Below are 23,095 nucleotides of genomic sequence, written 5' to 3' on the forward strand. Positions count from 1 at the left end.
ATATTGAGTACTGCACCCTCCAAGGTTTCCCTTCTGGGAAGCTTTGGGGTGTCATACCCAGAAAGAGTGTCCTCTCTCCTCCCTGTCTGTACACACACACACACACACACACACACACATACACACACACACACACACACACAGGACTGCATGCAAACACACTCACACACACACACACACACACACACACACACACACACACACACACAGAGAAAGGAGAGTGAATTATCAATGGCCAGTCATGACATGACTGGCCATGACAAACCACACCCAAAACCACAAAAGCCCTCACATCCGACATTCAGCCAACCAATTTACATAGATTCAGGCATGATCATTACCATTCAAACTTCCATGCTTCTTCTTCTGGCCAAATAAGGTTCAGGACATGAGGGCAGAAAACACTGCTCTTAGCTCAGCACAAGTATTCACAGCTGTCACCTTCCCTCTATTCTCCTGGGCTGATGCATTTGCAGCATCAGTCTGTTCCAGGTCTGTTCCTGAGGTCACATGTGTGCACCATTTCAAGCTTCCATGTGGCATGTGTGCCCACGTACTCTCAGAATCTGCTCTGATGTGTAAAAAAAAAAACCAAGATACTCAGTACCACCTCCACTTGTGTGCATGCTACCAGAGACATGCATTCATGGAAACCACTGGAGACAGGATGTGGGGAGGCTCATGGAAGCCCTCCCACATTTTTTTTTATCCGATGGCTTACTGCACACACACTGGTAAAAAAAAAAAAAATAAGATCTTGCTTGCAGTGTTCTGCCCCATGTGACTCACAACACATTGTAATATATATTAACTTAATATTCTTATTACTTCCTCTTGTGATTCCCTGAAGGAAGACACTGAAGTCCAGGTCACAGGGCCAGGAGCCAGCAGCCTGGACTCCCTCTCATTACATCTGGGCTCTGACCTATGATCCTTGGGCAGAAATGAGTCTCTCTGTTTCCTGTGTAGGGTGGAAGGAGCACAGGGAAGAGCAGAAGAAGGGAAGATGTCCCCTCTCACTCCTGCTGCCCTCCCTCCTTTCCTCCCTCCCTCCCAGAGGCCTGCCCCCTCTTCTGAGCCCCAGGAGAACTGCAGCACAGAGAAGGAACATGGGGTCAGGTCATTCACTCTGACCTCATCCTCTCAAGTGCCTCACCTTTGAGCTCTGGAAGTTAAACCTGCACAGGGATATCACTTGTTCTGTTTAGTGTGTCTCAGCTGTGTGACAAGGAGACATTACTGGCTCTTGAGGAGGAAGGGCTGGGCACAGTAGGACTAATAAAGGTGAATATGTGCCAGTAAGTGGGAGGAAAGAGGGGTACATACATTGACTCCTGAGTCAATGGGAACCCCAAGGCCAGTGATAGCCATTCCAGGACCAACCTTGATCCCTGGCCACTGTTGTCTCCTGTCATGCCTTTATTTGCTGGCACGTTCATGTCTGTGTCCACACACATAGACACAACGCTGGCAAGAAACCATCCAGGCCCTTGCACACACATTGTAACATGCACAGGCACACCTGTATGTTCACATAAATGTTCACACATATGGACTCACACAGTCAAGCACAGCTGAATACCCTCCCTCCCCTAGACCCCCAAGAAGTCCCCACTTTTCAGCTAAAGGATTCATTTGAAGAACAAACACTCCCCCTCTCCCCCTAGAGGGAGTGGCTTGGTGTCAGGGTAAAATTTATCATCATTATCCTAATATCATCTCCAGGCTCGGCAGTGGCAGCAGCTAAAGAAAATACCAAGGCTTAACTTAGGGCACGCGCGAGAGAAAGTCAGGAGATGGGAAATATGATTTATGATGGAAATCAATGCAATCATAATACTTCGTGCTTGTAAAATTGGGCTGTGCCTCTTGTACCCACACAGGCCCACTTTAGCTCTGCCTGTCGCTGGAGTTGGGGATCACAGGGGCTGTGACTAATGTGGATGGAACACCTAAATGATGGATACTGCTCATCTCCTTTCCAATCTTCCTTGTGGACCAGGAGGAAGTGTATGTGAGCAGGGCATTGTCCAGTGAGGAAGGCAGCAAAGAGCAAGAAGCCAGATCTCAAACATTGCTAGTGTCTTGATCCGCATGGCTTGTTCTGACCTGCAAAACCACCCTGGAAAGCAGATGATAGGTAAACGGCAGCCTGTGTGAAGCCAGCAATCAGAAGGCGTCAGTGACTAAGCAAAGGTCAGTTGCTTAGTCATGGCCAAGCTAGTCCTATTGCTTCTACATGTGGGAGTCCAGGCTCTTGCAAAGGTTGTGGGGTCATTGCTTCAAGAAGGCTCCACACCACATCCCCCAGCCCCCACTGTTTACTCAAGCATCCAGTCTCCCACCAACAGAGAGAGGTATTGTTTGCTTTAAGCTAAGCCACATCCCATGCAGGTTATAAAGCGTGGCTGCGGGGGGGGGGGCATGGTGACATGCATGTGGATCATGCTGATGGTTGCAAGAGTAGTAATGACAGTCATGGTGACAATGGTGGGTCATATGGTGGTGGTTAAATCTGCATGTCATCGACAAGAGGACAGAAGGCAGGGTATTGTGGAGAATACTAGAGCTAAATTCATTTCAGGTCCACATCTTTCCTAGAACTGAGCCAAGAATTCTGTCCCCAGAGAGACCCTGGGTATTGGGGACAAGGGTGTGCAGTGAATGATCTTTCTTCTTGGTATAGTTCAACATTTGCATGCTCGATCGCTGACTGCCAAATCCCTTCGCTTCGTGAGGATTCATTCCAGCCAAATAAAGATAAGGAAAGGTGGGTGGTGGAAACTTGACTTCCAGAGATGTCCTCTAGCTGAGGACATTTCCACTTGGGACGTAGGCCAGTAACTAAGGGACTTTCCCTGGTGGTGCATCCTCCGAGGGCCTCCTGACTTAGCACAAAGCAGGTTTCAGCACAGTGGGCAACGGCGATGCTGTTGGGAGCAGCTATTCTGTACTTGAACTTGCTGCACTGAGCTGCAGAGAATGAAATAGACCCTGAAAAGAGGAATCTGAAGGGGAGCAGAAATAGTAGAGAGACAGAGGCTGATGGTCCAGGGGCTTGGCTAAGGGAAGAGACAGAGTTCCATCCACCATGGACCCTGACATCATATATCTCAGGGTGGGTATCTGGATGACCAGGGCTGAGTCCAAGGAATCAGGATGGGCCTCAGAATATGGAGATTTGGGTCTCCTTTTACAAGGATAATGGAGTTCAGCCCAGCTCTGTACCTGCCATTAGCTTTCTGCTCCACTCACTAGACCCCAAGGCCATTTCTAACGGTGTCTCTGAGCCACTGAGGAGGAAATGGAGATGGGGCAATGTTCCGAGTAGGGAGGAAGGCTGTAGGAAGACACAAGTATCCATTGGGTAGACTACAGAAAGAACATCCAGCCTGAGAGAGCAAGACCCAAGAAGTGGGCATGGCATGGCTGGGAGGTGACTAGGGCAAGGAGGGACAAGAAGGTGGAGAGAAACGAAGCAGGATGAAGCTCCAAGGCCAAGCATCTCAGGACTGCCTGGTGGCTCACTGGGAATCATGGTGACTGCGCCGACTGCGCTGGCATTTCAAAGGGCACCCCAGGGCCAGCACCTGCCTTGACGAGACCTCAGGAGCTCAATAGACTTTCCAAACCTAATTAGTGTTTAATGGTCTGGAGAGACGCAGCTTCTACCGTCACAGGCCGCACCATGCAGTCCAGCTTCAGGTTCTTAATTAACCTTTAAGGAGATGATCGGCTGGTGGCTGCCTCATGAGGCCACATGCATTCCAGCTCACAGGCGTGCATGTGGAGACTCGTGGGCCTCTCGGATGCATTGACCCACATGTGAGCCCAAGGGTGACCCCAAACACCTTCCTTAAAAAGCAACCTTTGGGAAATCTACTGGGGATGAATTCCTGCTGGGGTGCTGGTAACGGCTGTCCCAGGACCAGTGCATGGTGAGGAAAGCACAGATAGAAGAAGGGGGCAACAAGAAGGAACAGAGTGGGAGATTCAATCACCCACCACGGTGAGGAGGAAATAATTTAGCCTGTCCAGAAGGTCCCCTTTCCCCAACCCCTTCAGCAAGGCCAGGGAAGGAAGAGCAATAGTGGGTACAGTGGGTTTAGGTGAGGAGCCTCCAGCCTTAGCAGATGGTTGTCAGTCTGTGGGCAGACTGCATGCTGCAGGCCTGGGCCTGCCCCTTCCTCAGAAGCACCATAAGAAAAGCAAGCATGGGGACTAGAGCTAAGCCAAGGAAGCAGAGATATTGGATGATGTGAGTCAGGCCCCAGGGTGGTGCCTGTAATCCTGATGCTGGTAGCAGGAGACAAGTGAAGGTCAGGCTTTGGACCACAGGTTACACAAAGAAGAATGAAGAGGCATCCAGACTGTTTGGAAGAGAAGGAAGGATGGTCAGTGTGAATCTTAGAATTAGCTCCATGACCATGTGGGTTGGGCAGAGACTCTCAGCAGGGAGAGGGGAAGGGCAGAGCAAGGGGTAGATGGCACTTGTGAGAACCCAGGTGTTCAGGAGACAGGGAGGACTTGACTCTACTTGGCCAGAGGTGGAGCAGGGTAGGACAGAGAATTGGGAAGTGAAGCAGGAAGGACCACTAGAACTCTACACCTAAAAGCACATCCACACAGGTGACAAACACATCCTAAGCTTCCAACGTATATCTATTTACCCACACACACCTCTACACACATATACCTGGCATACACATGCACACATTCTACTCATCCAGGCATGCCCACCCACAAGTAGAACACACACACACACACACACACACACACACACACACACACACACACACCACAGCACCACAGCTGCCTACTCATCGACCCACGTTCCACATAGATCCCACACCCCACGTGCCAACCCTCACACACGTACTCCCAGGCTGTGCCCGTGACCCAGAGACCCTGGCATGTTTGGGGAGGAGGGTTGTGATCGATGCTTATTAATGAAGCTGCCCCAGAGATGGCTAATTGATGGCGGTGTGCGGCTGTTGTCTGGAATTTAACCTGATTCATCATTTAGCCTGTTGGAGGCTGGAGAACTGTGTTAATTAATGCCAGGAAAACAGACTTGGATGAGCTGGCGGTGTACGCTCATATTAGAAAATGGAAAGCAAGAGGTAGAAGAAGGGAAGTCAGGTGTGTGTGTATGTGTGTGTGTGTGTGTGTGTGTGTGTGTGTGTGCGCGAGAGAGAGAGAAAGAGAGAGAGAGAGAGAGAGAGAGAGAGAGAGAGAGAGAGAGAGAGAGAGAGAGAGAGAAGAGAGAGAGATTAAATCTAAAGCCCAGAGACAAAACAAATTCCAGAAAGCAAATGTCCGTGCCATTTCTAGGATGACTCAGGTTTGCGCTTGGCTGGCATCATCAGGCTATGGTGTGAGGATTAGGAGCAATTTCCTCTATATTTGTCATTTACTTGATGTGGGCTTTGTTTTTTTTTTTCTTTTCACATGCCTAGGGACTCTTCCCCAGCCTAGGCCTGAGGGCTAGAACCGCAGGAGTGGAGTAGGGAGCACTGAGGTCTTCTCTCTTGACCAGGGACAGGGCTTAGCCTGGAAAAGGGATGCATAGGCCTAGGGAGGCTGATGGGATGGCAGAGCAGATGGGGACCTGCAAGCATCTGACTTGGGTATGGCTGCCAGGAGAAAGAGGAAGGGGGACTGTGGGTGTTACCCCATCCCCTCCTTAGTTGTATCCAGACAGTTTGTTAAGAGGCTTAGAGTCTAAGTCTCTGAAAGCAATAGTCTTCTGTGGGCCAGGAAAGGTCAGTCATGGCTACAGAAAGCTCCTAACCTGGGCTAAGCAGATGTTAGCAACCAGGATGCAGAGCCCCGAGGCCTGGCTGCAGAGGAAGGGTCATAAGCATGTTCAGATGCAGATGGGAAGACTTGGGGACTGAAGTGCCATGGCCTCTGAGGACAGCCATGGAGGATGGGCTTCACTTGCCCTGTGTATGAGCAGGTGAGGGGAAATAAGGAAAGGATGGACTCAGGCTAGCAACATGACCCTCCCTAATCTCTAGAGATGGCCAGCGTGGTAGGGACACCCCACACAATAGGCAATCCAACTTTCCATCACGGTGTATGATCAACTATGAAGAGGCTACACTGGACAGAGGGAGGAAGGAATGTGTGGTGCAGGGCTGTGTGGCTGATTCCTCTGGGGGCTAGATCACCTGGCTACACTGAAGGCAGAAGGCACAGCTGCCGCTCAGGTAGAATGAACCTGATGGGCCTGTCAGCAAGGCTCTTCTGGAGAGTGGGTAGAAAGCTTGTGGGGGTAGAAAGCACATGGAGGCATTCAATCATCACTGAATAGATGAACGAATGAAATGAATGTGTGAATGAATGAATGAATGAATGAGAGAAATTTGGCTCATCACAGCAACAGATTTCAGTGCTAAGGGCCAGGTAGAAAGGGCACAGCTGAGACAGAATAGGTGAGTCCTTGGGGACACAAGTACAAGATTTCAGAGTGCACCAGGTCACACAGGGTCTCCCCCTCCGAGTTCTAGTCTTTTCCTAGAGTTTGCTCAATATTTTGCCTTTAGTAAAGACCAAAAAGAGAGCCTAGAGATTGTGAGGGACTGAAAAGAGAGGAAGAAGCAGAGGAGATAGAGGGCAGGGAATGTGTGTCTGTCACCTCTTCACTGGGCACTTACTAGAACTTATCCTATTTAACCCCTGTTCTTCTAAGAGGGGTCTGCCTCTAAAGGGTTAAAAAAAACTGCCAGGGTTGAGACTGAAATCCAGGCCGTATCAAAAAAGGCAGGGTTTGTTTCATCCAGAATTATCTATTCACTGATGTTTTTTCCCTTTCCCTCCCCCACAAACATCGCACACCCCCACCCTGAAGAGGGTTAGTGACCCAGCTTGGGCCGTGCAGGCTAATTAGCCTGGTTTCCACGGCAGCGGGTCTTAATTAAGACCACAAAGATCCTCCCACCCTGCTCACCCACAGCAGCTCTGGCATGTTGGTGGGAGAGATAAGATAGACATAGGGCTTGGAGACAAAGACCCTGCTGCCCTTGGCAGTGGGGGCCTAAGAGTCCTGACCAGGAGGAGGAGGGTAAGCCTTGCCACATGTAGTCTCAGGTACAGCAGCTCCATCTTGATGATTTCCCATACTGACCTTGCCCCCTACCTGCCATAGCTGAGAAAAACATCCACTCACAAAGACACTCCCCAGGCATCATCACATCCCAGCAGGGAGGACTGAAGCAAGGGACACCAAGAGCCAGCTGAAAGTTCTTCCTTCTGGAAGCAACGGGGCTTGGGCTTGGGACCTGTCAAGGGACCCATGGGGTACCTCTATCCTTAGAGCCTTGTGGGTGAGGGAAAATATTCTGTTAACATATGTGATGGAAGAAAAGAGAGGAAGAGGCTCAAAGAAGGATGAGAAAGAGGAAGAATCTGCCCACCAACAGGCCCGCTGCTGCCCTCAGCCACCGCCTAGCACAGCAGCCTGTTGCATAGCAACTGCCTGTGGTCTGTTTGTGGGAATGAACCAATGAGGATGTGTGGGTTGCAAAAGGGCTGACAGAACGAAGGATTCTGCATCCTATGTATCATTCCTTGGGTTCTCTTGCTAGTCTTGGCTGGGATTGAGAGGTCACTCAGAATCAAAAATTAAAGCTAAACTGGAGGGTATTTAATCCATTCATCAAGCATCTCCTATTCACCATTCCAGGACTTCCTTCTGTCTTTTCATACAGGCAGAGAGGGCAGGTACCAAGAGAATGCCGTCTGATCTTAGGCTAAATATTTTCCTGGCATTTCGCAGGCCTCTTTGACCTGGTTCCACCCTCCCAAACTTTTTCTGAATGTGCTACGGTGGCATATTATTCCTGCCTCTAACAGTAGCCAAATTGCCTCCTGCAGAGGCTAGGTCCTGGTTACCACAGTAGGTGACCTCTCTCCGCCTGATGAGCCTGTCTGCGCGTTTTCTTCACACTCTTTCACACCCTATGTCCCAACTTACAACCTGCCCTGAGTTTTTCATTTCATTTTTTGCCCTTGAGTGTTCCCCTTATCCCATCCAAATCTCATCCATTTATTAGTGTGGATTTCAACAAGGACTCTAAGACATGAACTTCCTTGTGTGATCATCTGAAAGTTTTGCAGCGTGAGAAAGACTCACCCATCACTGTTCATTCCTGCCTGATACAGACGCCCAGCTGTACACACCTGACATCTCTGTCCCAACCCAAAGCCAGCATGCCAGTCATAGCTGGGGCTGAGTCACAGTCACGTCATTCAAATAGTCATTAAACCTCGGCTGTTCTCCAGGAGCGGCTTTCCCTAGCCTCTTTAGAACTCAAGATCAAAGTGAGTCTGGAGGTGATGACTCACAAACCAACAGGTGTAATTAAGTGAATCTAATCACAGAAGGCTTGCTAGAAGAGGAGGCTAAGCCTCTGGACATTATGGACAAATAGAAGGGTGAAGGTAAAGAAGGAAAGGCAGGGGGCCATCTTTGTGTGACCCAGAGGCCACCTTAGTACTTTGCCCAAAGAATGGGTTGTACCAGCCAACCCCATGGGCAGCTTAAATGGGAAGAAGGGTCAAGAGCTGACAGGACATACAAGCTGAGATGTGTCTTAACCAAACAAGCCTCAGATGGCCTCCTCAGATTGGGGGAGTGTGGGAGCAAAAGCCGGATTTATTAAAAAAAAATCTTATCTGGAGGGTTTGCATTTCAATGGGCTCCAGATTTGCATATTTTAACAATAATGCCTCATTCTTCTGTCTAGCCTGTGCTCACTGGCTGTCTCTCTAAACAATGATTGCTGCTTCAGTAAACTCTTCGATTCAAAGGTACACCACAGCCACTTTACTGGAGGAGGAAGAGTCCTTCCTTCTCTCCAAAGGTCCTTTCTCTGTGGACCAGGAACAAGATTGTCTTTCAGTTGACCCATTTCGGCCTACAGTGCAGTGGAGGCAAGAGAAACAAAATCAACCAATGGGGCAGAATAGAGGTTTTGGTGATATTTCTAAATCTGGTACCCTAGCCTGTTGTGGCTGAGTTCTGAATGTGAAGTGGGAACAAAATGGGGGAGGGCCTTCCCTTTACTGAGCAGAGACCATATTAAACATATAAAACAGACACTTAGGAGGCTGTACTGGTCCCGCAAGCTGCCACAAGGCAGTGGAAGAAAGAATAGGGATTGAGACTGAAATGCTGGGAGTGGAAACTGAGACCTGTGGGAAGCAAAGGACACAGACAAGGGGCAGGTGGAACAGTGGTACTGCAGCCTTGGGAATCTTCCACATGCAACCTGGGAGATCACTGCAAGCTTATCTGACCAGATCAGGCCTCCAAGTCCAGGCCTGGGGACAGGAGCATCCAGGTACCGCTGCCATAACAGGGTAGCCACAAGTCAAACTTTTTTGATGACATCAGACAGAATTTCTTGAATTTCTAGCCCCTCTCTGTGGAGTGAACTATATGCAATTTATTAAGGAGGTAATTAAAGCACGAATATATTTACAACAAGCTACAAATAATGGGCCTCGACCCCTGCTATTCTGCTGTAATCCCTTCTCAATAGGAGTTAACAGAAGCCTTCAGGCACTGGGTCATTTCTCCCCTTAACTTTGCAGAAAGCCTACTAAGCACAGCCCAGGGATTCCAGCTAAACATGATTCCAATGCTGACCTCCTTCCAACAGATCATTTTGTCATTAATTTGATAATTAAGATTTGCTAAGTGCTGAGGAGAAGGCAAAGTTCTGGCAGAGGCTGCTCTGGAAGCCACCTGCCTTTGTTCCCTGAGTTTTCATTGTAACTTCATTTCTCTGTCCATGACAGGGTGAGTATGCCTCAAGTCACTCATCTTTTCTGCCTATGGCTGAAAATTACAAGCCTATCCACTCAAAAAGGCTTCTGATCGACAGACGCTGTGGTAGGCATCGTGGTTTGAGTTTTCTGTGAACTGAAGGACTGGAGTTGCCTGAATGCAACAGGGCTGAGTGAGGAGCAGAAACCAGGACTGTCCTGGCTTGGTGAAGGGGTGAGGAAGGCTAGAGGCTTTCTGTTGGGCCTGAACACCATGCAACCAGATATTCACACATTGCCAAGGAGCTAGACAAGACCTCTATGTTGTATTTTACACTCTCATTCTGGAATGGCATCTGAAAGCTTTCAGGCCTCTTAAGAGCACTGTGGAGATCCTTCATGGGCCACCACAGTCTCTGTGGCTGCTACTCCATCTATCCCTGCTCCCCTGGAGTTGTTGGTCCACTTCTCCTGACATGTCTTCTGGTCACGGATTGAGAAACCAGGTGGTGGTGATCTCTATTGGTGCACTGGTCACTGCTCTTCTGAATTTCCTCAATTATCTCCTTTCCTCTAGATCTCCCAACCACAGTGAACAATTTAGGGATGTCTGAAATGCCAGACAGCACTAATCAAGTGTGCATGTGTGATCTAAGTGCACAAACATAAGCATGATCCTGGGAAACTCAGTTCAGAGCTTGAGTCTAGAGGGAGTGATGCTCACAAAAAGTGCTGTAATTCTGTGGGTAGAAGGATAAGTGTAGGAGAAGACTCCCTGAGTCTCTCCAGCTCTGGCTTTAGGTAGAAGTCAACCGTGGGGATGTAGGAAAGCTTAGCCCCAACCCGATTTCCATGCTAGCTCTTAGGGAAGAAGAGCAGAAGAAGACAGTCCTCTCCTTTGATGGCAGAAGAAAGTTAGATAATCAAAGACCTCTGGAGGAACCCCTCCACAGGCTGTCTTCAGCTCTGGTAGAGTGTTCATCTCAGCCACAAGGAAACCCCTATAAGGCTAAGGAGAGAAGGTCATGCTGATAAGAACACGATTCTCACAGGGGCCCTGCAAGCACAGCTCAGTGTGAGTCAAGAGAACCAGGAAATTGGGAAATGGAAGTGGAGAAGGAGGTGTTAATCATGATCTCCCTACATCCTGGATTTCAGGGACGAAGGAGATGGAAGAGGGATGAAAATGGGCAAAAAAGAACCTAGCTTGTCAGTCTGGCTGCCTATCAGCCACAGCCTCTTCTTTACCCAAGGAGCCACCCTGGACAGGTGAAGCCTTTCAACCAGCTCAATCATCGTATTTATTCTAATTGTATCGTAATCGTCCCCAAGGAGCCTGGTTCAAATGAGCTTGACATTATTAAAATTTTAATGCCCAGTTTTCATAGCTGAATGAATATTTAAAGGGTATGTCCCAGCTTAAGTTATAATGATGAGGAAATTAATGGAACGTCTTGTTTAATGCATGGCTCTGTGTTGATGCAAAAAGTGTCAGGAGGGAGGGTAACAGGAACAGGAATACAGGAGATGGGGCCAAAAAGGAGCCACCTGCTTGTTCCCCCCTCCAACCCCACCAATATCTCTCAATAGGGAGAAGAGGAGGGCCTGGACCAGACAGCTTGTTTCTTCTGAGGGGGGGGATGCTGGCTATATTTCCCAGCCAGCATCATAATTAGTGTCACTAGAGGACTTCACCCTAGCAGCCTCCAGGCAACACTTTGGAGCTATTCCTGAACCAGGAAAAGCAGCCCTGGCCAGGCTGCTGCACCTCAGGCACTTACAGGCAAAAACCAAGACTTGGGGCCCAATGCCTCCATGGATGCTTAGGGTCAATACAAGTGATCCTAGGACCAGCCTCATGTCCCCCAGCATAGCCCCAGGCCTTTCAGGGTGACACTAGGCTGGCTGTGAAGACAAAGGAATATGAATCTGGAAAGTCAAGGCACAAAAGCAATCCTAAGGGACAATACTACAAAAAGTCTCCCTCTCATTTTTTCCTCCTGACTCTTGCACTACGTTTCCCTCCTTTCCAGAACCTTCAGTACTCCCTCCCAGGCCTCTCTCTGTCACCTCTGTCTTGCCTGTCTCTAACTCTAAGCTCAGGCTGGTGTCTCGTCTCAGGTCAGCTGGCTCAGTCTACACCACTCTTCTTGAGGCAGAACACTCTTGGTGAGACTGGACCAGGGCAAGGGAGAGAGGTCTCTCTTTAGGTCATAGCCACCTGAATAGAATCTGTTCTGATGGAGACACCTTCTCCCCCCCCCACCCCGAGCCCCACAATTTATTTCTGCTGAGAATTAAGAAAGCACAAGGCTGTATTTTATCTCAGCATCTAGCCCAACAGCTCTGACAAGCTCTGCAAAGGCCACTGGAAGCTGGCCATCCTCAGATCCTAATGGGACATGAAAAGCCACCCCAGGAGTGCAGCTATATGAGAACCAAGTCAGTTCTGCTTAGCTACTCTGTTTGGAGCAGTTAGGAGTGACCAGCCCTTCACTGAGGCAAAATAAGAGGCTGAATGAGACTCCAGATCCCTACTCTCCGGATGGGGAAACTGGAGAGAAGCTGAGGGACCTGTGGGGAGAGAGCAAGCAAGCGCCACAAAGCGGGTCCCACCATGACATTCAGGGCTGGTAGGGCGGAGAGGCTTCCAGAGAATACACCAGGCCTCAGTTGGGTAGGAAGGAGTGTGGAGCTGCACAAGTGTGTAGGTTTGAGAACGGAGGGACAATGGAATGGATCCCTAAGGGATCCTCACACACGAATGATCTGTGCACAGGGAGGTTTCGTTGCCTTATTTTATTTACCATGGTAAGCAGAACCTGGGAAATCAGAAGTAGCTCTGTCCCAGCCCTTCCCCAGTCCAGTAGGACTCGCACAGCTGCTTCCAGGCCCCCCCCTGAGAGAAGTGTCTTGGAATACAGAACCTAGAGATTTCCTTTCAGTAGCGCAGCTTTCCCCCATCACCTCTGAAAATAAAGGGTCTGCCTGGCCGGACTTGGCACTGAGTGGAGCCTCTTGTACAGCCTTACTCCCTGCCTCAGCTTGACATGTGAGGCTCTAGAGCAACGGAGTGGGGTGAGGCCTGTCCTTATCCTCCCTTTCTCAGCCAGATCCTCCTCATATGCTTGCTGGGGAACAAAATCTATCAGGCATCCTACTCCTCACCCCGACAAGCTGTGAAGCCTCCCAACATCTTCCTAAGCCCATCTACCTGGCTCCCAGCATCTTCTGAACATATAGACCCAGGTGTCAGGAGTCTTAGGTTCATCCCAATATCATCAATTGTCTCCTGAGTTTGGGTTGGTTTCTTAGTCTCTGAAAATCTATCTCTGATCTGAGTTATTTCATTTCCCTGTATCTCAGAAGTGTGTTTTCATTATACATTCCATTATCATAACCTGGCAACACACACACACACACACACACACACACACACACACACACACACACACACACACACACACACGTTCCACATTCTTGAGTGTTGTATATCCAGAGAGTTCTGGGAAGCCTAAGCCCACTATATTCTACAAGTCAGCCTCCAGCCTTGAACATGCCTTCAGTATGGGAAAGAGGGGATTCTCTGTAAGATCCTTCCTGCTGAAGTGCCATCCAGGGTTCACAGGTCAGAAATGCATTTATTTCCTGGGATGCCATCGCTGATGACTGAGTGGTCACAGCTAAATGTATATCTCATTGTTCTGGATACTGAAAATCTAAGATCAAGATGTGGGCAAGTTGGGTTCCAGCAAAGAGCTGTCTTCTTTCTGGTTTGAAGAAGGCCATATTCTCACTATATCCTCACATAGCCTTTCTGTGTGCACATAGCCTTTCCAAGTGTCTCATTTTCATAAGGACATCAGTCATGTAGGATAACAGTCCTACCCATATAAATTCATTTGCCTTTAATTACCTTGTGTTATTCATCTTATTCCTAAATGTAATCATACAGTGGGCAGAGATTCACCAGATGAATTTTGGGGGCTCCAGTTCAGTCCAACCAAGAACCCTCAAAGAACATCAAGAGAAAGAGGCTGAGAAAGGATTGAGGAGCTGCAGACACTGCAGGGAACAGACTTGAAGGAGGGAAAAATGTGTAGATGTCAGTGGGAATGTGTATTAGATGATGGGGCCAGACTCCAGGCCAAAGAGATTGCCTTTTGATTCAATGGGCCAAAGATCCTAGTCCAAACTGCTATTCCTACTACATGGGCTCTTTCTTCCCCTTATTCCTCCTTGGGTCCCTCCTGCTGGAGCAACTAGGTCAATGACAAACGGAAAAGAAAAGAACCACAGGAAGAACAAATGTCATGATAGTAACTAACACTACACGTGCCCCTCCTGGTTGAATTCTAACCAGCTACTCTTACTGCTAAGGCAGAGATAATAATCCCGACCTCAGAGAGCTATGAAGTTACATAAGCACAAAGGCTGTAGTAATAGGTGCAAGAGAACACAGTGGCCAAACTGAGATCCAGGCCAGCCCTCAAGATCTTCTGGGATAGAAGAATATTGCAGGCTTGTGGAAAGGCAAAAGAAATAGGTCTATGCTCACACCATTCTGAATTAGTCCTATCTCTTCTGAACTCAGAAATTAAGCAGGGTTAGATCTCTTTAATATTCTAGTGGAATGAAAGGATATCCTAGGAGGGGACGGGCAGCCCAGAAAAAAGTGGGTTGCTGAACTTCCAAAAAGCAAACCAGGAATAATCCAGCTCCTCCCTCAGGCCCCTCTCCTATAGCCAGATGCCAAAGCCAGCTTTTAAACTCTTCCAAAAAGATCTGGAAATTAGGTAATTTGTGGGAAGCTAGAAACGTCATTATATCTCTGGGGTTAAAGTTTCTGTTACGTGACAATCCTCCCTGCTGTGGGAGCTTACGTACAAAGCACCTGTCTCTCTCTCTCTCTGATGGCAAATACTCTGATAGCCTGTCTTGCTGGCCCTGGCTCCTTGTGTATCCTTCCCCCGTCTGCTCTGAATCCTGCCTGCTGTCTCTGTCCTTCCTCGTGTGGCTCTGCCCTTCCCCTGGCCTCAGCTTCACCTTGCTGAGTCACACACGTCCTTCCCCCACCCCCAGTTGTCTCCATGCAGCCAAAACTCACTTCGGATCCTAGACCAGAAGGCAGGAGGCAGCTTGTGACTGGGCTGTTCCAGCCCTTATAAGGCAGGCAAGTTGACATCCAAGCCTCAAGGTACAATGTAAGCACAGAAATAGCTTTGGCAGACCCTGCCATATGGTGGGCCTGGGAAAGCACATGCCCTTCCCTCTGCCTCAGTTTCTCATCACTAAAATGGGGGTGTCTGCACTGCCAAGGCTGCCTCGCAGGGTCTGTTTGTGAGAGAAATGCAAACGTAATAAGGGATCTGGGAGAAGCACAACAGGAAAAGCGCTGGCAAAGATATGAAGTACGATGCATTGCATGGCTTCTATCATTTTTATTGTCTGAAATACGGTGGGAACTCAGAGCTGGAGAGCCCACCCTGGTGCTTGCCCGCTGGCTGGGAATGAGAGGAAGCCGTGGAAGTAAGATGCTTGGAGTTCAGAGACCCCTAGTGGTCTGAACAGAACATTGATAGATTCCTGTTAGATGCCAGCAACTGGAGAGCCAGCCTGTGTCTGTGTTCTCTTCGTACCCAGACACTGAGGGAAACAAGAGGCTGTGTCCACTGCCCACATACCCCAAGGGGGCATCTATGACTACAATCAGGATCCCTAGTCCTGAGCTGTGCTCCCCCTCACCAGCTGAGAGGCCTGAAACCTTAGTCTCCACACATGCAACAGAGCCTGTCCGAGCTGAGCAGGAATTCACCTGCACCCAGAGACCAGTTCATTTTGACAAAGCCAACTGTCTTGAATGACCCAGAGCTGAGTCACAAGTATGCTTTGGGTACAGGAGGGACAGGGGAACACGAGGAGCAGGCATTCTTCAACCTCCGATTCTAGTCTCCAGGCTTGCAAGGACTGATCAGATTGGGAGGAGGAACCCCACAGGGTCTCCAACCCATTTCTGGGAGGTGGGTGGAGCTTCAGGAGAATTTGCCTCTTTGCCTCTGTATGTGGATGTGGCCTGTTCGATGTGCACCTACAAGGGGGGCGTCTGCCCCTCATCCCAAGAGCCATCGTGACACTGTCTCCTATTGTTCTCTATTACAGATGAACCGGCCGATCCAGGTGAAGCCCGCGGACAGCGAGAGCCGAGGAGGTAGTAGCTGCCTGCGCCAGCCCCCTTCACGTGAGGGCCCACTTGTCTCTGCCCTTCCTCATCCCCCTCCTCCCTTCCCACCTTGTCCTGGTGCTGCAATCACCTGCCTTCTTATTCTCCTCCTGCCTCTCTGAGGGCCTCGTGGCTGGGATCTGGGGCAAGGCTTTGGACCTCTGGGTAACTGATTGGGGAAAGACAGTGGAGTGGAGACTGGGATCCACTGGCAAGTTAGTTTCTAAGTAAGAAAAACAGTGTCCTGGGAGGTTTGAAAGAGTGTGTCTGTGCTGGTGCGATGGGATTTGAATAGCCTGTGGTGTCTGGCAATAGAGAGAGAGAAAGATTGGAGAGCACCCTAGGAGGATTCAGACCAGAGAGAGGATATAATCTGAGGAAAAGGCGTATCTGAGAGCGTCTGGGGTAGATGTATAGACACAGGCCAGTGCGTATAAAAGGGCTAGTGTGGAGGGAAAGATTGGAGACACACTGATGCAAGTCCTCACATATGTGTGGAAAAGAATAGAAGAGAAAGGACATGATCTCACTCACAAACCCACGCAGAATTTGGAACTCATAGCATGAAGTAGTTTGAGCCCCATGGCTTTCCCTTGAGCCTTGGCCGTGAGAGGGAAAGGTAGGTGACCATCTAGGACACCTCTGTCCCCAGGCAGCAGACTGCTTGGAGTTGTACTGCTTTCCTGGTTATACTCCTTATTCTGGCTTCAGCCCCAGAAGCGACTCAAGATCGGTGTGTTAAGATCCTGTCTTAAATGAAGTATTTATAGTGTCAAAGGTCAGGGGTGCCTCCAGCAAACTAACATACATGGCGCCAAGCTATCACCTCACTTGAAGAAGGGAGAAAGTCATATCATGTCCCAAAGGGAGAGAGGACTTTGCCGGCCTTTTTGCCCCTTTATGATCACTTCCTTGAAGAGGAGAATATTATGCTTCTCGTCCTGATGACCGCAGCACTTTCATCTGTTGCTGAGCCTTGATTCATCCTGAGTGAGGAACTCTCCTGATTAGCCCAGCTGGGCCAGGGTCTGGGCACCCAGGCATGCAGTGACTCTACTGTAGCTCACTATTCAGTTAACACAGCCAATGAGCAGTAGGTACAAAGAGTAATACCAGAAAGGGGATCCCAGAGACAGGGAGAGCAGAGACCTTAAAGGAGGTAACCCTTGAGGAGGTGGCACTTCTGGCTTAAAGAGGGGAGATTCCACACCTGGGGAAGAAGGAGAATGGCATGAACGCAGCCCAGCAAGAGAGGCCTCACAGGAGAGCAGGCATGTCCAGGTCCAGAGGTTCCCCAGAACCCACATGACCCCTCTGCCCCCAGCCTTGCTGAGTGCTGCTCTAACCCTCTTCTCCCATATCTTGCTTGCCTGGGAGGAAATTGCTCTCTAACTCCAAGTTGCTAACCTCATCTCCTTTCTCCCATATATCCTCTTGTGCTGACACTTGCCCCCAGCCAGATTAACCAGCTCTTTTATTCTTCTTGTGGTAGAAAGGGAGGAACAAAAGCCAATCCTAAACATCTATCTATTAATTGCATATTCAATATTAAACAGTGAGATAGTCTTGAGTCCACACTATCACTATTATTTTAAGAAAGTTCAAAATAATTTACTATATATTAAATACAACTTGTGGGGATGATGGGAATGGAAGGTGGGAGAAGTATAAAAACAAAAACAAAATGGGGATCAATAGGGTGTGTAAGGAAGGGAAGTGGGGGGATGCGGAAAAGAAATGAGAGGAAGAGTTAGAGGAGAGAAAGAGAAGGAGAGATAGAAAAGAAGTAGAAGGAAGGAGACAAACCTTAAAGACCTGGCACCGCTGGGAGGAAGTAGGAGGGCCAGGGAAAGAAATACCCCTAGGAGGGGGAAGAAGGTGGGTCTCCAGCCCTGCTCAGCAGCAAATCTCTTCATCACACCTTTGGGACCTTTGCTTCCAAAGACCTGAGGACCTAGGACATCCATTCAACTGCCTTCTGGGTATATCTGAATGCTAGTGAGCACAGGGAGCATGTGCAGGCCCAGGACTTTGGGGAGTGGGGGGAAGGCTTTCTACTCTGTCTACACAGACACTGATGGTGCAAGCACATCACAGCTTCTCATTCCACCTCTTGAGCTTCTAGATGCCTTGCCTGGTTCCATCAGCTCACATGAAAGAGCAGGGGATTATGAAGATGGGCAGATAAAATGGCAGCAGGAGTCTTGTGAATACAGGGGCAGCATTGTAAAAGGGGAGGATGTGGAGGAATTGCCAAGGCTAACAGGCTACCATTCCTGCAGGAATAGTCAGAGAGTTCAGCCCATTTTTCCCCCAAGTGTACGAGTAGCACTAACCACATAAGAAGCAAAGTGAATGCAGCAGAGCCTCAGAGTTACAAGGGGGGCCAACTCTTAGTAGTTCAATTTGCCCAAAGGCTCAGGCTTTGAATAAAGCAAGACAGGTCTGGCATATGGACACAAGTAAAGTAGGAAACCATCTTGCAGGGTATGTCACCTTGATTCTGACCATCCCCATAGGTCCCAGAACTAGAACAGAGAGAGTGGTGGCAGGGAGGACTCAATACCCAGGTGTGGCTGGCTCATAAGACATCTCTAGCCAATGGGGTATGTCTTGCTGTACCTTAAAGAGCCTTGAAGGATATCTGATAAGCCCACAGAGAGGGGTCAGAGGGCTGAGGCAGGAAGATTGCATTTGCCATAATGAAATCTTGTTGCCCCCATGAACCACAAGGCCTGGGATGGGCTGAGGAAGGGTTTAGTATTGACACCTCTGAGCTTCAGTCATGGAGGAGAGGCCCTCGAGAGGTAGTTGTAAGCTAGTATTGGCAGAACCCCAGGGAAACTTCCGGAACATAAGTAACCTCTTATATTCCCTCCCCAAGTCCTGCAGAATTGCCTGTAGCTGAAAACAACCCCACGGCAGTTTCCCCATTTGGCCATCATTTTCTAGATCTAGGAACCCCAGTCTCTCCTCTCTTACCAGCTCCCCCTTATCTCCCAACAATCTGTTGCCCTTTCTCTCAGGCTGTGTCTGCCAGGACCTGGGCAAGACCAAAACAAAAAAAGGAGGGTTGGGGCAGGTGCAACAGCTCAGGAACAGTTCTGTTTCCAATCAGACCCCACCCTAGGGGCTGGCCAAGTCACCTGCATCCTTTGCTGCCCCCTCCCCTACTCCATTTAATGGCATCTTCAGGGCATCCTTCCCCTCGCTTCAGAGGCACTGTTCTGACAGTAAATTCCCACTGGGCAGGCTAATGAGGTTGGACGCAATGCATGTGACGTAGCTCCCAGCTCCTCCCTGAGGCCATGTTCCCACCATAAACCCAGGCCCACTTCCCTCCTCCCCATTCCTCTACCATCTGTAGCTCCATCGGGTCCTGTGGCTTTTTAAATCCTATTAAGTTCCACATTTCTCCTCCAAGCATTATTTCATTTCTAAACTGACCACGCACTGTCCACGAAGTCTCCAAGGGACTGTTGGGGAATGGCTGAAGGGTATGGGCCCAGGCACCCTCTCCTCGTAGTCTAGCCGGGGAAGTGGTTGATGGGGGAAGGAAGAGGAACCTGGGGCCACGACTGTTCAGCTCCAATGCTATGATTTTTCATTTGCAAACTCTTCCAGCTACTCAGTCTCATACACTACGCCAGCAGGTTAGCCAGTGTTCAGGCTGGGCCTGCTTTAAGAAAAAAGCATAGAGAAGCATCTATTTTTCAGTCTTTACAGGCAACAAATGACTCACTGGACAAATGCTTCTGGCAGAACAGAAATCCCTCAGGGTGTTGCTGAGGAAGCCCTCGGGCCAGGCAGAGGTGGTTACAGAGAAATGGAAGGCTGGGGGTTTGGGGAGGGGTTAAGAGTAGGCTAATCTGAAATTGTCCCAAGTCAGTAGGGTCTAAGAACTTCTGGGTAGCCCAGCACATCCTGACCACTAACTGGAGGCCGCCAGGGAAGCCCCAGGATGAGCAGAGCTGATCCCAGCACAGTGCAGATCTAGAGTGAGAAGGGGTGCAGTGGCAGTCCCAAGACAGCCACCCAAAGAAAACATGATCTACACTTTGAAGCAGGATAATACCCCATCCTCACCAGCCGCAGAGGAGTCTCCACAGCAGCTTCTGATAGTTATTCCTCGTGTGTGTGTGTGTATGTGTGTGTGTGTGTGTGTGTGTGTGTGTGTGTGTGTGCATTTCCTTGTTCCTCATCAGACCCTATTTCAGATCCTGGTGTCCTCAGCTCATCAGGACTGTGACAGCACCATGCTCCTTTCTCAGATCTGAGGTCATGGCAAACCAAAGAACCTTAATTTAGGATGGCCATATCCCCAGGGCATAGCTCCTCATAGGCCAAGTAGGGCTCCAGGAGTCCTGTCACCCTGACCATGAGTCTGACACTCACGCAAGCCTTTCCCCTTTTCAGGCAGAAGCAGAGCAGCTGCTTGTTATCGTCCTGTTTTGTCCTTCTGTCCTGTTCTATCCCCAATGGAATTTATCAGGCTGTGCCACAGATCACAGTGAACCAACCCTTGAAGTCCACATCCCAATAGATCTTTTATATACTTGATCTCCACTGATATTTAAGAAAAGACATGACCTGACAGTGCTCAGCTTGAGCAGTTTCTAGCAGACATAGACAGCACAGCATAGTCGAAGATACTCAGGGAGAGGATCTGCCTGCTGCCATTCCAGCCAGGCTTTGCACCTGTGGTCTGAAACTTTTGTTTTAATTTTTTTTTGAAAAATTAGGAAGGGTTGAAAGCTTCGAGACCTCATGACCATACAAGATTGCCCCTCCCCAACTCCCCTACTGGCTTTCTTGATGTCAGGAAGTTCTATCACAAATCTGATCACCACCCCCTCTTGTCTTTGGGTAAGTATTTCTAGTTGTTAATTTCTCAAAATCGTGGGCAGCATTTCTTTCCCCCAGGGCTTTATTCTTAATAACCTTACTCCTTCTGACTTAAAACTTTAAAAGGAATCCTTGTCTTCTGTCTTTCTCAAGCTCCTTTGACAAAGAATTTAAAAATCTAAAATACCACCTTCAGTTTCCACAACTGGCCTGAAGCAGCAGCTGTGAGAAGATCGGGGGCTGGTGGCTGGGGGAAAAGGCTTGTCAGGAAGGGTCCCCAGGGAGGTCTTAGGAGGTTCCACTGGGGTAGGCACACATTATAAATACATCTGTAACTCCTGCCATAGGTGCGAAAATATAATTAACTGCCAACCTGCTGAATTTAAATGGACTTTAGGTTTGCGGCTGGGGGAGGGGTGTTGATTGATCTTCGTTTTGTTTCTGAAGTTTCTTATTTTTTTTTTTAATGCATGCAGAGAGTTAAGTTGAGACTCGCCGCTCCCTAACAAATTCCCTCTGGCCCTGGCTAATTTAACAAAGGGTTGTTTCAGGGGAAATGGGATATTAATCATAGCAAATGGCCTTCTGGATGATATTTAAAAGCTGCCTCCTGCCTGTGTGCCCAGGAGTAGGAATGACAGAGAGAGGAAACCAGGCTTCCTCTTGTCCCACTCTATCTCCATTCCCATGGTATCCTGTCCCCCACATTGTGTGAGGATGATTCCTGTGACAATGGGCATGGTGAGAAAGGAAATTGGAGGAAACCAGGCAGCTCTCTGCTCTGCATTGCAGCTGGGATGGGTGTAGTGTTTGAGGTCTCCTCATAGCCCCTAGTAACCCTGATAATGCCAGGACTTTAGTGAGAGGATGGTAGTCGAGTGGGGGTGGTGCAGAAAGAGAAAAGAGACAGGATGGCCCAGAGATGGACACAGGTTCACTCTTATCAAGCATTAAAGGTGAAGCACTCAAAAAGTGAAGAAGCCCCAGTAGAAAAGTCACCTGAATCAAGGCAGGCATGGGATTAGGAATGGGGAGGGGGTGTTTTGAAGGATGGACAAGATATTGAAAGCTTGAACTGATGCACACATCCCCCTCTCAGGTCCTGGAGTGGGATGGTGGAACGACAAAATGGAAAAAAAAATGCTTTGGAAACAGAATCTGGGGGATGCTCAACCACATGGAGAGAGGACCCAGAGTAAGGCGTGAGCAGAGACAGGCAGACCCTCCTGAGTCCAACTTCCCTGTCCTTCCCACAGCACTGCCCACCCCGAGAGCTGCATCACCTCTGGATGGTGGAATGCAGTTGTCTAACTGTGGAATCTCTTCTGATGGCAAAGGCTGCAGCTGTCACTTTGATTGTAGAGTTCAAGACCATTAGAAAAGGGATGAGGTGGCAGGGTGAGGACCTCTGATGGGATGTGAGAGAGCAACTGGAAATTGAAATCATATGTCTCAGAGGCAGGGCTGTATTGTGCATATGAACTCTCAGAATGAGGCAGGACAGAGAAGGCTTCCAGGAGGAGGCGTGAATGGCAATGAGAGGAAGTATCTGGGCTATGTGTCTTAGGAAAAGGCAGGGAGACAGACTTGTGACATTCTAGATCTTTTAAAATACTAGAGAATGGGTTTGACTAGAGATGAACGTCCACTTTCTAGAACAAGAAGATCTAGATTTGGTGTGCTCCCATATTGCAAGGCATGCATATGTATGCCATCAGAGCACAGAGAGGCCGAATCACGGCATCCTGTCTCTTCATCCTCTGGCATAAGCACACAGGCCCAGCTTAAGAATCTTGCTTTTCTAGACTATACTGCTGCCCAGTCTTTCCAGCCTACTGTTGTAGGACCTGCTCCTGACCCTCTCAGCCTAGGGTCGAGCAACCAGGACCCATCTGTACCTGCACCCTCATCTCCTGGAGATACCTCCTAGGAGATATCCAGAGTCAACAGAGCCTAATCTTCTCATTAAGCTATCTAGAGGCTCCAGTATAAACTTCTCAAGAACCCATTCATGTAGAGGGAAATGAGGGCTAAGAGGGTATAGGTGACTTTTCCAAGACTACCACATAGTAAATAGCTTTTATACCTCCCTCTTTGTAAGCAGCCTCTGTGCCTTGCTGGCTTCTCGTGGGACTAGGCTGGGTGCTGATTCTAGAGGGAGTCTTCTCAGCATCCATGCCCGTTGTTAGGGCCACACAGATGAGGCTGGCCCTGCAGCTAATAGCAGGTAGAATCTATCTCTGGCCAACTAAG

The 23,095-nt window shown here is 49.0% G+C and overlaps 1 protein-coding gene across 34 annotated transcripts in view; it reads left to right on the forward strand.

Annotated features, from left to right (window-relative positions):
- Celf4 (CUGBP Elav-like family member 4) overlaps window positions 1–23,095 on the forward strand; it is a 265,499-nt gene that overhangs the window by 188,827 nt on the left and 53,577 nt on the right. For 17 of the 34 annotated variants that reach the window (XM_090353186.1, XM_090353187.1, XM_090353191.1 and 14 more), the window contains exon 3: window positions 15,937–16,015. In XM_090353186.1, coding sequence (XP_090209312.1) covers window positions 15,937–16,015 — 79 coding nt within the window. The remainder of the gene's footprint in view (window positions 1–15,936; window positions 16,016–23,095) is intronic. The other 17 variants (XM_090353195.1, XM_090353196.1, XM_090353193.1 and 14 more) reach the window with 1 other exon arrangement.

Source organism: Megascapheus bottae, chromosome 19 (genome assembly GCF_031878675.1).
Source record: "Megascapheus bottae isolate mThoBot1 chromosome 19, mThoBot2.hap1, whole genome shotgun sequence".
Taxonomy (NCBI): domain Eukaryota; kingdom Metazoa; phylum Chordata; class Mammalia; order Rodentia; family Geomyidae; genus Megascapheus; species Megascapheus bottae.